The sequence below is a fragment of the Mytilus galloprovincialis genome, chromosome 14, assembly GCF_965363235.1.
Source record: "Mytilus galloprovincialis chromosome 14, xbMytGall1.hap1.1, whole genome shotgun sequence".
NCBI lineage: Eukaryota > Metazoa > Mollusca > Bivalvia > Mytilida > Mytilidae > Mytilus > Mytilus galloprovincialis.
This window is the reverse complement of record NC_134851.1, coordinates 39,055,147-39,068,674: the sequence shown is the minus strand read 5'-3', so window position 1 is coordinate 39,068,674 and position 13,528 is coordinate 39,055,147. Positions and strand designations below refer to the sequence as shown.

The 13,528-nt window shown below is 31.3% G+C and overlaps 2 protein-coding genes across 8 annotated transcripts in view; one reads left to right on the top strand and one right to left on the bottom strand.

The window, feature by feature from the left end:
* Positions 1-13,528, bottom strand: part of LOC143058220 (uncharacterized) — a 322,046-nt gene that overhangs the window by 150,217 nt on the left and 158,301 nt on the right. The window lies entirely within an intron of this gene.
* Positions 1-13,528, top strand: part of LOC143058219 (mitogen-activated protein kinase kinase kinase 13-like) — an 81,742-nt gene that overhangs the window by 13,278 nt on the left and 54,936 nt on the right. For all 7 annotated transcript variants that reach the window (XM_076231681.1, XM_076231684.1, XM_076231682.1 and 4 more), the window contains one exon: positions 13,250-13,440. In XM_076231681.1, coding sequence (XP_076087796.1) covers positions 13,277-13,440 — 164 coding nt within the window. In that variant the 5' untranslated portion in view covers positions 13,250-13,276. The remainder of the gene's footprint in view (positions 1-13,249; positions 13,441-13,528) is intronic.

Below are 13,528 nucleotides of genomic sequence, written 5' to 3'. Positions count from 1 at the left end.
AATTGCTTTACTTTGATTAAACTTTTCTTTATTTAAAAAAAAAATATATGTATACGTACGGTATTATAATATGATCATGATGATACTTAAAGTTTTTTTTAAAATATTGAATATATATATATATAGAAATTAAAAAAAACTGACCCAAATATTTTGTTAATTTAAATGACACATACCTAGTTTATAGATACCTATGCATTATAACGGTTGCACCTTTTTGAAACACTGATACCGAATATTTGAAAACCAGAAATGCGTAAAAAGACAAATTTACATTGGCATTGCAAGATCTATAATATTATCTAAAGGATTGACCTTCAAAAGAACTGCCAAATTAATTTTAAGTCAACTATACCTGAGGGACTCAAAAATCAACCGATCATAACTATTACGGGTACCTTTTGACAAAGGGGACTCCTGTACGGTATCCGGGGCCCTGTTGATCATCAGGTTGCTTTATATGCAAATTAAGATACAAGCTGCAGATTTTTGAAATTTTAAAAGGTCACAGATCTTTTTAAATTAAGTGTCATGTCGCGCACAAAAAAAACTAATGTTTGTATGTTGTTGGAGCCACACATAGGCTTATTATGTTTTTCATGTGTCAACAAACATCATTTCTTCCTAATCTGGTATATAACTTAACTATTGGCCATCCCTCTCACAACAGCACATAATAACGCTAAAAAATATCCAGAAAGAACATTTTCAGTACATTATCTATCTGTTAGTTTTTTTGTCCCTCTGTTCCCCTGTCCAAACTGTACCAGGTTAAAGATTTTGTATTAGGAAATTATAAACACCATTAAGTTGTAGGCATATAATTATACATGTATGTATATGAACCTTAAACTTATTGTGAATGTTCATATAAATGATGTTAACTTTTGAAAATATATGTCACATTAGAGTTGGGAGCAAAATTCATCTGAACATGCACATGTGATAGTGTGAGGGATATCAGAGGCCGATGGTAGATTTTGGGGGTAGGGTGTGGTGGGGGAGCTGTTTGACACAGGGCCCCAGAACCGTCTTTTTGTAGGAAAAATTTGGTTGAGTTAGAGAAATTGGACCTTATTATGACAGTCAGTGCCCACCCCACACTTCTGGATTTTGGACCACCACTAAATTTAATAAATGATTGAGTGGTGCTTGCTTAGCAGCTAGTGGCTATCTAAGTAACGAGAACAATTATGGTAAATATATCTCTTATAGTACCTTATATATTCCAATCAATTAATCAATTAACTAATTAGATTCTATATTCCCTGTTTTCATCATTTGGTACCAGAAGAATCAAACAGAATATGTATAAGCTTACGGTAATCTCACATTGTTCTCCATTTTGTTCCCTGAAGGGACAAGTTCAACTTGTTTTATTTGCATTTTCCTTGTCTTTGAAAAATTAATGGCATTTGATAAGGAAAATATCTATTTCTGTCCTTAGTACTATCCTCATGGTGCTTCATTGGTTGATTTATGGTTTGTGTGTAACCTTTTGGCATGAATAATTAATGAAACAGAAACTGTTGGAGAAGGATCTAGGCATTTGCAACATCTATTTTAAAACCAAAAATATTCTCTGACTTTTCAGGGTATATAAGTACTCTAACACCAAGTCTTGGAAGATATTGCTTCTCTTCTAGGGCATAATTGTAGCAGTCCATCAAATCTTCCCTAAGTTAGATTTATGAATCCATTGCAGGTTCAGTGATATACAGGGTCACCACTCTGTGGAGTCACTCTATGTCTGAGTCTTAAATTATGAGCTAGCTTATTGTATCCTGGAAGGGGGCAGGGATGATTCCACTATATAGTTTAGGTCCGTTTAGCAGCTCTTAAATCGGCCAGCGGCCCCAAAAAAATGTTTGTGAATATAAGTTCCCTATTCAGGAAAATAAATTAAAATCGGTATTTCCAGAAAAGTTTCCGTCACCGATTACTGCAACTATAATTTTTCATAGTTTGTCGTCAAAACATAGAAAATCTGGATAAGAATGCTGACTACGATTGCATTTTGTTAACAACGATTTAATTATGTCAACATGAGCATGATGAGGTAAACAATTTTAGCAGCCGGATTCGAGTGTGTAAAATGTTATGGGAGTATTTGATCTCATAAATGTAGATCACTCAGCAGGTTGATCAAAAACATGCTTTTTGTCAAAATGGGTGTCACAGCCGAGACCTCGGCAAAGATCAAATTAAAAATTTTGTATAACATTGATGAATAAATGTTAATGGACGCTGATCTCGTAAAAGCAGATTACCCAAAAGATCCGGTTATGTTTCTGTTGAAAATAATGTTGATGATAGACCATTCATGAAATGACCCCTGAAATATGATGTCATCAGTATAGATAAAGTATAAGATATCTCATATGATATATAAGATAGCTTTTAAAAATGAAATTATAAAAGATATCTCATATATTAAATGAGATATCTTCTATAAATCTTATATATTATACAAATCTTATATATCATATAATTGAACTTATAATCTTATATATCATATAAGATATCTTAAATATTATGAGATAATTTGAAATTTGAATAAATAGCTAAACTGCTTGCCATAGGTAACTGTTTATGTTAGCTGGTATATATGTTTTTCGTAATAGGCGTCGTTTACCAAAGTTAAGATGATAGTGAATCATTTGCAATGATATTCATGTATTACAACTTCGTTGGTCTGAATCCAATAACTTCTTCAATCAGTGTACGTACAGGTGAAACTTAATATACATTTTCTGTTTTAACGGTATAATGATATTACTTCGTCTTAGATTGTATGCATAAAAAATTCCCAATTGGGATAAAAATTCCCAAATTGATGTTCAAGGGACCCATTTGAAAACACCTGGAATCATCCCTGGGGGGAGAGAGGAACCCCCCTTTTTTTTAGCTATTGAATAGGGATATATAGTGGGCCGCCCCTGTATCCTTGGTTGCACCCACCTTTAAAAATTGGCTGTATCCCCCCTCCTGAGCTAAGGTTCATTTTTATATTTTTTAACAATTAGGATGTTTTTTCATAGAATATAATTTGACAAAAAATTAAATTCAGTAATTAGCTACTTTAATGATAAACAAAATTTACTATCACAATTTTGGCAATAATAAAACATCTAATAAAACATCTAAACCAATTCTAAATTTACAGTATATTTTCATATTCTCTTTTCCAGCATTCTTTCTTTGTTGGATTGCTGTTTTCTAGCAAAAGTACAAATAAGATTAAAATCTCTCTAAACTTTATATTTCAATCCACAATAAACCTAGCTAATGGACATTAAAATCCATCTATCCAATCCATCCTTTGTTTTAGTAAAGATATTATTTCACCTAACACTTATCAAATTTGGCTTAATATTTAATCAGAGCTAAACAAAAACGTTTCTGTCATTTTATTTTTATCACTCTATTTGTACGGCTTTGTTTTACCGTAAAAAAAATCAATACGTATTGAACTGATACAAGAATATCCCTATGTCTCGGTTCTTCCCATCGACATTAATAACATACTCCAAGTCAAGGGTTGGAACGTGTTTTCAAAAGGCGTGATTATTAATATCGTAGACGATTATCACCTGACATGAACTCTCCATTTGCTAAAGTAGAAAGGATTTGTCGTAATTTTTGAACCGTGAAGAGTGCCTGGAATTAAATGGAGATTTTGTATTGAAATTCAACGATCAATAATGTTGACAAGTAGATTAAAATGTGTAAACCTCATCGTATCATGCTCAAATGTTTGGTCGTATTAAATGATTTTTAGTTGAAAGGTTTTTTTCTGATAGTATTGGAAAAAGGTAATGAACTGTGTAAATAGACTCTGGTATATAGAAAATACTCGTTAAGGTTTAATTTCTAGTGCATTTGCTGAAAAGTATCTTTTAGCTAATGTCAGGTTTTTTTTTTTGTGTTTTGTATTTTCATTTACCTAAAAGTGTCCTTTAGCTATTTTTTATTTTTTATTCTCTTTTGCGATTTATTATGGGACAATAATTATGATAAATGGGTAACGTTGGCTGCCAAGAAATCTATAAATATTTAAATTGATGCCTGAAGTCAAATTTTACTATTTTTTGCTTTTTATTGTTTAAAATTTTAATTATTTATCCAAGTATGGTTGAAATGAGATTGTAATCTAATGTCACAAAGTATAAAAAAAAAACATTTAAAAGAAGTGTTAAATTTCTAAAACAATTACCGGTACAGTACTGAATTATATTTTTGATATTTATGAGTTTTGTAGGAGTTTTTTTAGCCAAAGGGATTTCATAATAGCTGCCTCAAATGGGTTAAAATGTGGGAAGTCATAGATTTGGTCTCAGACTAGTGCAAACCAGGCTTGAACTTTGAAATAATCTGCTTTTGGTCCAACTATACATCATTCAGGAGTAAGAGAAAAGACTGGCTGGCATATCATGAAGTAAAAAAACTTGTCTGTGGTTGGGGGTTATGCATTTCTTCCAGGGGGCAGCACCTTTTGAACTAGTACATTAAAAACCAGACTGAATGTGTCTGTCTTATATAGTCCATATAAAGATTCATACTCAAATCACTTTAGCAATTTTTTTTGGTCCGAACTTGCATGTACTATTTGCCACTGGACAAGAACATAAACCCATTTATCCAGAGTTCAATACTAAAATAGTAATCTCAAGCTTTTATCCTAAAGACTTTATAAAGGAAGTTTGGAGAAGTTGACATGACAGACACCAACCACCTGGATTATATAAATTAATTGTTGTGTTGTTGGTTTTTTTTTGGGGGGGGGAGGGGGTGATAGAGGTAAGGGCCTCATGAGGGGAGAGAATTGAATTAAATTCTGCGCTTAGGTAGTGACAAGTATTGGTGTTAGATTAAAGAGAAGATTCATGAAAAATAATCAAAGTATTTTAAATGATCTAAAAATGTTCATAAATCATAATATAATTAATATCAGATATTATTGTATAGCAATATAATATTTCCCACAGAAAGTAACCAAAAGTTAGCGTGCAATAAATTCTAATATTGCACTAGTGCAAAAAATCTTCAAAATTCATGACGTCATTAACGACAAAATCTTAATTTAAACCAATTTTTACTTTTAAATATTATATTGCTATACAATAAAAGGGTTATTGCATGAATATTGGGGAATATTGTCCCTCGTAGAACATATATTGCACTCGCGAGCTCGTGCAATATAAAATTCTACTCGGAACAATATTCCCCAATATTCATGCAATAACCCTATATTATTTGAATTGTAGTTAATTTTAATGTAAAGGTTTTCAATGCTGAGATTCTTAAGGTGATACCCAACACCTGCACTAAAATTAATTTGGCTTGTTTAATTTTCGTAAAACTTTGACGAAGTATTCAATTTGACCCTTTGATAAAAATATAAAAATTTCAAAAAATTTAAACCAACCGTTTTATTAGAAAAAATACACTGGTTATATAGCAGTTGACAAACACTTATTTTGATCATTGAGAAGCTTAATATTCCCTCAACAACGCAACGTAATTTAAACCTTTAGCTGATTTTACAGAGTTATCTCCCTGTAGTGTTAGGTACCAATATTTAAATAAATAACAGCTTCTTCAATAGATGAAAATAAAAAAGGTCTGAGTACTCATGTTTTATGATAGCCATAAACAAACATTTTATTAAAAACATAATTCACATTTGGAAAAAAGATATTATATCATATATATCTCCCAAATTTATTTATGAGAAAGTGAATTATTATTATGTTTACATAACTTTGAAGTATGTACTTTTATGTTCAATTTGTACTTTTAGAAGCTTGTACTTTAAGAAACTATTTCCCTAGGTAAACACAACATCTTGCATCTATAATTAATTGATAGGTATAGAAAATCTTGCCATCAAGACAAATAATAAGCAAACACATCAGAAACTTTTTAAAGAGGAGGTAACTCTATTTGGAGTACGTTCCATACAAAATTATGATAAAATTTTTAACTGTTAAAGTTTTTGGTCAAGGTAGTTTTTGATGAAATTCATGATATTATGAAACCTTGAAAATAGCAAAATTTTCAACAACCAAAAGAATCCATAAAATCAAGTTTGTTTTCATTTTTTCTGTCAAATATGAACATGATGAAGTGCATATAATTTATATATGTCTGATTTTGCTCATTGTTGAAGGCTGTTCTTAACAACCAATAGCTGCTAACATCTACATCATTTAGATAGTTGACAATTGACAATCATACTTTTTATAGTGGCGGATCCAGGAGGTTCAATGTATTTGAATTGGACAGGTCATATTGTTGGAACCACCCCTTTTAAAGGATCTACCCCTGTTTTCATGATATAAGTTTGTACCATCATTCTCAATTATAAGGGAGCCCACTGACTGACCTAAATAGGGGGTGGGGAGGTGGCCTCTCCAGTCATGCTTCAGTGATTCCCTATATAATGAATCAAATTTTCGCCACAAAAATGGGGCCATGTTTGTTGACCCCTCAATCTGACTTATTATGATAAAGTACATATAATTTAGCAAGTGTCTTATTTGTCAATTGGTATAATTTGTCTGAATATGGGAATAATTCAGATTATCACCTGCATTTATAAGTCATCCTTAAAGCTAAAAAAAGCAACGAACACACAACACATGATTCAGAGCACTTTCTAACACACAAGAGTCATTAAGACCTTTACTATGAATATTTTTACATTGCATGCTGTACGATGGTTGCATCTTCATTTGAAGTCATTTATTCACATATTACCTGTAGAAAATTGATCATGAATAATTAATGGCATTTGTCTACTTTTGATGCACTGTGGGTTTGTTCAACAAATTCAGGTTAATCGGTACGCGATGTAGGTTGGGCTGCAGTAAATAGGTTTTGTTTGATAAGGTTGTCGATAATGACTCCATGTTAAGTTACAGGTGATAAAGTACGGGAAATTATAAAAAAATCAATAAGATTATTTAAAGAATGGCTTAATATGGTCTTTGAGTCTTAAAATATTATGGGAAAGGATATTATAAAGACAATTAACGTTAATGATAACACGTGCATGTGGTTATCTTAAAATTATGTAATAGGAGTGTTTTAAGCTTGGAAGGTTTTTATTGTCTACCTTTAATTGGCATTTTAAACAAGATGGCGTGGGTTTTTTTCAAATTATAAGGGTTTAGAGGTAAAGAGGTCATTCTAAAAAATGTCATTAAAGGTAAAATCAGGTTAAACTTATCTAGCCATTTTTAAAAGAGGGGATTCCCAAACCAGGATAAAAATGGAAAAGAGGGGGGCTCCAGTTTTATATCCACATTCAAATGCATTGATTGTCAAAAAAAAGGGGGGGGGGTTGACGAACCCCCAAAATCCCTAGGGCACCCTGGATCCATAGGACATACAAGACATACCAGACATGCTGCTTTCACATCCAAAAATGTATGACTATTCTATATACATCTATATAAAAATATATGAATATTATGCAAGCATGAAGATAGAGTATTATAATTAAATTTATGTCAGGTTTTTGTTCGCCTAAGTTGACAATGTTGAATTTATGTTTGGTTTTTTTTTTTTTTTTTATATCGGATAAGTGCAGGAAATTTAATGAAAATCAATAGGATTATTATAGGAATGGCTTGATATGGTCCTTGAATTCTAAAAATAATATAAGAAAGGTGGATATTATATTACATAATATTATAGAAACACATGGTTATATATTTATATAATAGTTCTTGAAAAACTGGTCATTATCGTGATATATGGACTGCCCACAGGACAGTGGTATTGACTAAGATAGTGATAATGACTGAGTCAAAGGCGAGGTCATTATCGCTGTCGCAGTCAATACCACTGTCCTACGGGCAGTTCATGTATCACGATAATGACCAGTTTTTCAAGAACTATTATGTTTATTTCATTGAGAAACCATGTTTTGGAAAATTCTCGTAAATTCAAAATGCCTAAAGCGAACTTGGGTAGTTGTACGATTTCTATGACAAAGAGTGAAGACCAGTCGTAGTAATACTGCCATTCATTTTAGTGCAATTTTTCAGTATATAAATACTTAATCAAGTTATCTTTAATTTTATATTTAACGAAAACATATAATAAACAATTCAACAACTTAAATATAATATTAAAATCAGGAACATGTTTCATAAAAGGTAAATCTCTCTAAACAGAGAAGCCACGCCCCAGCGGTCATTATCAGATGGAAACCACGCCCCAACGGTCATTATCAGACGGAAACCACGCCCCACCGGTCATTATCATGTAAAAGTTCGTTAACGACCGGTTTTCTGGTCCGTTTTTTTCTGTTAATGACCGATGGAATTTATTACTGAAGAATAATGAATGCCATGTGACCCCTTTTTATATAATAAGAGAATCTTATTCTCAACCGATATGAAATAAAAGTTTATCTTTACTTAATGGGAGTGTGTTAAGCTTAAATGCATGGAAGTAGCTTTTATTTTGATATATATAAGCTTGAAACAAGATTTTGCGAGGGTTTAAATCCTGAAAAATGCAATCAAATCAATCCTTCATTTGATTTAGCTTAGTTAGGTCCATGTTTGAAAACCTGATAGCATTAAATCACATAAAAATGTAAAAATATAGATATTCAGAAGGCATACTAGATAATTCATAGTGCAGCATTTCACCAACTAGACACAATTTATGATGATTCTATAAATTGTTTATAAATGCATTTGTTATGCAAGGATCAGATATAAAGCGTAAAAATGTTATGAAGGCACAAGATTTAAAGCATAAAATTGTTATGCAAGCATAGGATATAAAGCATAAAATTGTTATGAAAGCATAAGATATAAAGCATAAGATATAAAGCGTAAAATTGTCATGCAAGCATAAGATATAAAGCATAGAATTGTTATGCAAGCATAAGATATAAAGCATAGAATTGTTATGCAAGCATAAGATATAAAGCGTAAAATTGTCATGCAAGCATAAGATATAAAGCATAGAATTGTTATGCAAGCATAAGATATAAAGCATAAAATTGTTATGAAAGCATAAGATATAAAGCATAAAATTGTTATGCAAGCATAAGATATAAAGCATAAAATTGTTATGCAAGGATAAAAAATAAAGCATAAAATTGTTATGCAAGGACAAAAAATAAAGCATAAAATTCAAGATGTAGGTTAGATTTTTAACTAATATTTTGCTTTATATAATGTGAAAGTAATTTTTGTTTCGGTTGATAAATTGCTGGGAAAGTAATAGAAATCAATAAGATTGTTATGAAAAAGGCTAAATAGGGTATCGTGTTATACAATATTATAAGAAAGGAAATATAAAGACAATTATCAATATCATATGACATGTTTTTCTTTTCTTTACATTCATGGCATTATTGGAGTATATTAACTTTGAAGTTTTTATTTGTGAGATGTAGCAGGATAGATTAGAAAAAAATGGCTCGGAGGGGATCTTCTTTTCTATGTTCCTTAATTTTTTAGGCCATCTATTTGTTTGTTAACTTGTTTTCTATCCTTTGAATTTTTTGAGCACAATGTTAATTCTCTATATTTTCTTTCTTCTAGATCTGTAAGCCCCATCTATGACCCTCTTTAATAGAGTATCATGTTCTAAAATATTATAAGAAAGGAAATTACGAAGACAATAAGCGATATCATATAACACATGTTTTTCTTTTCCTTATGTTATTGGTGTTTTATTTTAGTTGGCTGCAATATTGTACAGCTACTAGTGTTGTTCCGATGATCGGAAAAAGTCGGAAATCAGTTGGTTGAGCCTAGCGATGTCGATAATCGATTGGGATTTTGTTCAATCGATTGTCGTTTAAGTTTCCGGACCTTTAGCTTATCAACTTCCGGTCCGTTTGCGGTTTGCATTTTATATGCGCAGTCAAACAAATAATAACAAAACATATCAGTCGATGACAATAACAATATCAAACATCCTATAATTAAAGACACTAGAACACACCCGCGAAATCGCGGGCATTCAGAGCATAGTTTAAAGTATATAAAGTTATTGGAAGAATTTTGTGAAATATTGAATGACTGGAGAATTTCAGCAAAATTATCATAAATCATAGGTTATTGGGGACAGGAAAATGTTTTTTTAATCCCTCCTCCTTTATTTCCAAAATTCCCAATGTGTGGTTTTCTATCAATTTCAATATGAATATACATTTAGTATGTTATGAACATTTAAGTAAGGAGCCTGTACTTCAGTGGTTGTCGTTTGTTTATGCGTTACATATTTGTTTTTCGTTCATTTTTTGTACATAAATAAGGCCGCTGTTTTCTCGTTTGAATTTTACATTTTCATTTCGGTGCCTTTTAAAGCTGAGTATGCGGTATGGTCTTTGCTCGTTGTTGAAGGCCGTACGATGACCTATAGTTGTTAATTTCTGTGTCATTTTGGTCTCTTGTGGAGAGTTGTCAACATGGCATCATACCACATCTTCTTTTTTTTTGTAATCAATGAATTTTGTAAAAGATTTAATGACTGGAGAATTTCAGAAAAGGTACCAAAAGTGCACATGCATGAATAATTTTAGCGCTCATCTGTATATTATGAACATTCACTATATAAATAAAGTGTATTTACTTTCAATTCTAAGTTTTCTAATCGATCCATGGTGGTCATTGATATAGTATACAGACCCTCTCTATTTAATAAACTCTGTGACCACCGTGGATAGTTAACTTGAAAATGATAGCAGATAGAATTCTGAAAATACACTTTATTCGTAGTATATGTATGTTCAAAAGTATACAGAAAAACGCAAACCGGAAGTATAATCTGACTTAAAATTTTGTCCAATGACGGGACAATATCCGGATGCCCTTTTTCTCGATTTTCTCCAAAAATAACTCAATCTGAATAATCATATGAATAGATGACAAATGGGACTATGCACTGTACCTATAGGACACAGAGGCGTGTTGATTAATTTATTGTGGAAAGAAGAGAAGCGACACCCAAAATGAGGTCTTCTCGTTTAATAGTATAGATAACCAATTTCCTTCTTTATAAACGTGACAAAAGCATTGACTATAAATATATACAGATTGATGGAATGTTATTTAAAATTAATATCTTTGTATGAAATACTTTTTTTCAATACCGGTACTTGTTACTTGAGAGCGTACATAAAATCCTTCTGTTTTTAGACAAAATAATTTCTTTGTTTCATTAGAACGTGTTGCAAATTGCCTTTTATTAATGTTTCATCCATTTGTAGCATCAAAAACATCATGTTCCTTTCCAAATTGCTTGTCAGACATCGTTTATTTTTGTAAATTTTCTGAAATTCGTCCGCCGTTGAAAAATATAAAAATCACAAATTGAATACGGTTCAACTATGTAATAATTCCGCATTCTTGCAATTATAAGTTCAGACTCACGAATGACACAATTTACAGAAAAATAATGATCACAAAAGTGAATAAAAGCATTATACACGGATTAACAGACATTGGCTTAATCCCCTTTGTTTTCTGTATATATTTCAACATGTTCAATGCAAATGCATTGTTTTATTTTTTTCTGTTAATTTTAAATTTCTTAAAGTTTAAAACTTTATATATCTTTTCTTAATTAGAAGCATTCAAATGTTTATACAGCTATGTTATTTAAATTGCAATGTGAGTTACACCACTGAAATTTAGAAATGTTAATGTCACTGTTGGTAATTAATGTTGTAATTATGGGATAAAATATGTTCAATCATATTAAATCATTGTTTTAATTGCTAAATAAAATATATAAAGGAAACAAAAGATCAAACATGAATATATAAACTCTGCAATGATATGGAATATACACATTAGACATGTACAATGAGACTAAATGCATGATTTCATTTTAAAAAAGTGCAAGGTATTATGATGCGATTATAACTGATAGTCGGTTGGTTGCTGTCAACCGATTGTAATAGATAATCGGTTGGTGATTTCAACCGATTATCCAACACTAACAGCTACACAGAATTGATCTAATAAGACATTATGACCATGCAATTAACGTAAAAGAAAGTAAAAATCATCTGTCATTTGATATCGCTAATTGTCTTCATAATATCCAGGCTCAGTTTTGGACGATCAATGCATTTGAATGGGAGCATATAGTTGGAACCCCCCCCCTCCTTTTTTTTAAAATGACTGGATCCGCCACTGGGCTTTCTTATAATATTATAATTTATTTGAAATTTTATCATATTAAGGAGGATCAAGATGCTTCAGCACTTCCAGCATAGGAAAACAGTTAAAAATTTAGAGAATATTGTTGCCCAAAAACAAAGAATACCCCAGTGAGGTAACAAATGTACCACAGTCTTTACGCTGAGTGGCAGCCCAGACAGCCCAGGCTGGTAAAATTGCTCTCGAGCCTGTAAAAATCAGACCTACAGGCCTACAGAATCTTAAATAAAACTTTTCAAAAATTGAGCTGCGGGCCTGTAGATTTAGCAGTTCAGCGTGAAGACTGGTACCAAATACTCTGCATTTGTGAATAAGTTTTTCGCCATGTTATAAGAATGGTTTGTGTTCACAAAATGAAAAGAGCCATCAAAATTCATCTAAAAGTCAATTAACACACACACAAAAAAAAAGAGTTTCGTCATGTAAGTAATGTTCCAGTTGTAGTTATGAAAATTTATAAATCTGGTGAGAACTTTAGCCTTATATGGTGTTATGTCATAGGAGGACAGGCTAATGCAATATGCATGTTATTACATATAGAAATCCATATGAGTGATCAAAATTTACATATTTCAATCAAATATTTTCTTCAATTTACATGTGTTATAACCCATTTTGAATTGTTAATAGATGACAATATTGTTTTTATTTGATATTGTCATGAATCATGATAGAATCATTTTGTGCACTTAGGTTGCAATTTTACATATTTCTATCTTGTTTTATTAATATTTTTTTTTACATTTTGGGGTTATATAACAATACATAAATTGTATCTATTCAAAGATGTATAAATAAATACATATTCACAAGATGTTATGCTGTCAAATATCAGTATTTATGTTTTTAATTTTATCTTACGTATTTGCTTTAAGCCTTAAAGTTCAACAGCAAGTTAGAACAAAATATATTAACATAATATGAAGATCTTTTTTGGGGTTGATAAATATATATATTCTTACCAGATCTGAAAAAAAACCCAGATTTTGCTCTGCGGTTACATATTAAGAATAGTGATTTAATAAGCTTTTTATCTTTTGCAGGACTTTATCTGTTGAGTGATAGTAACCATGACACTGGAACGAAATGTTCAGCCTGAGTATTCTACCGATATTATGACATCACGAAACACGCCTGAAAATCCCACTGGTCAAGATGAACCAATCAACAGCAAGAACGCACCCACCACACTTAATGTGCTCACAAACAGTGATGATTTTGAATTTGGCAATAGGTAGGTACTCAATCTATGATTTTTCACACAAACATGTCAAGTTCATTATAGGTTCTTGGGGATAAGACCTTTTTTTTAGCCACTCAAT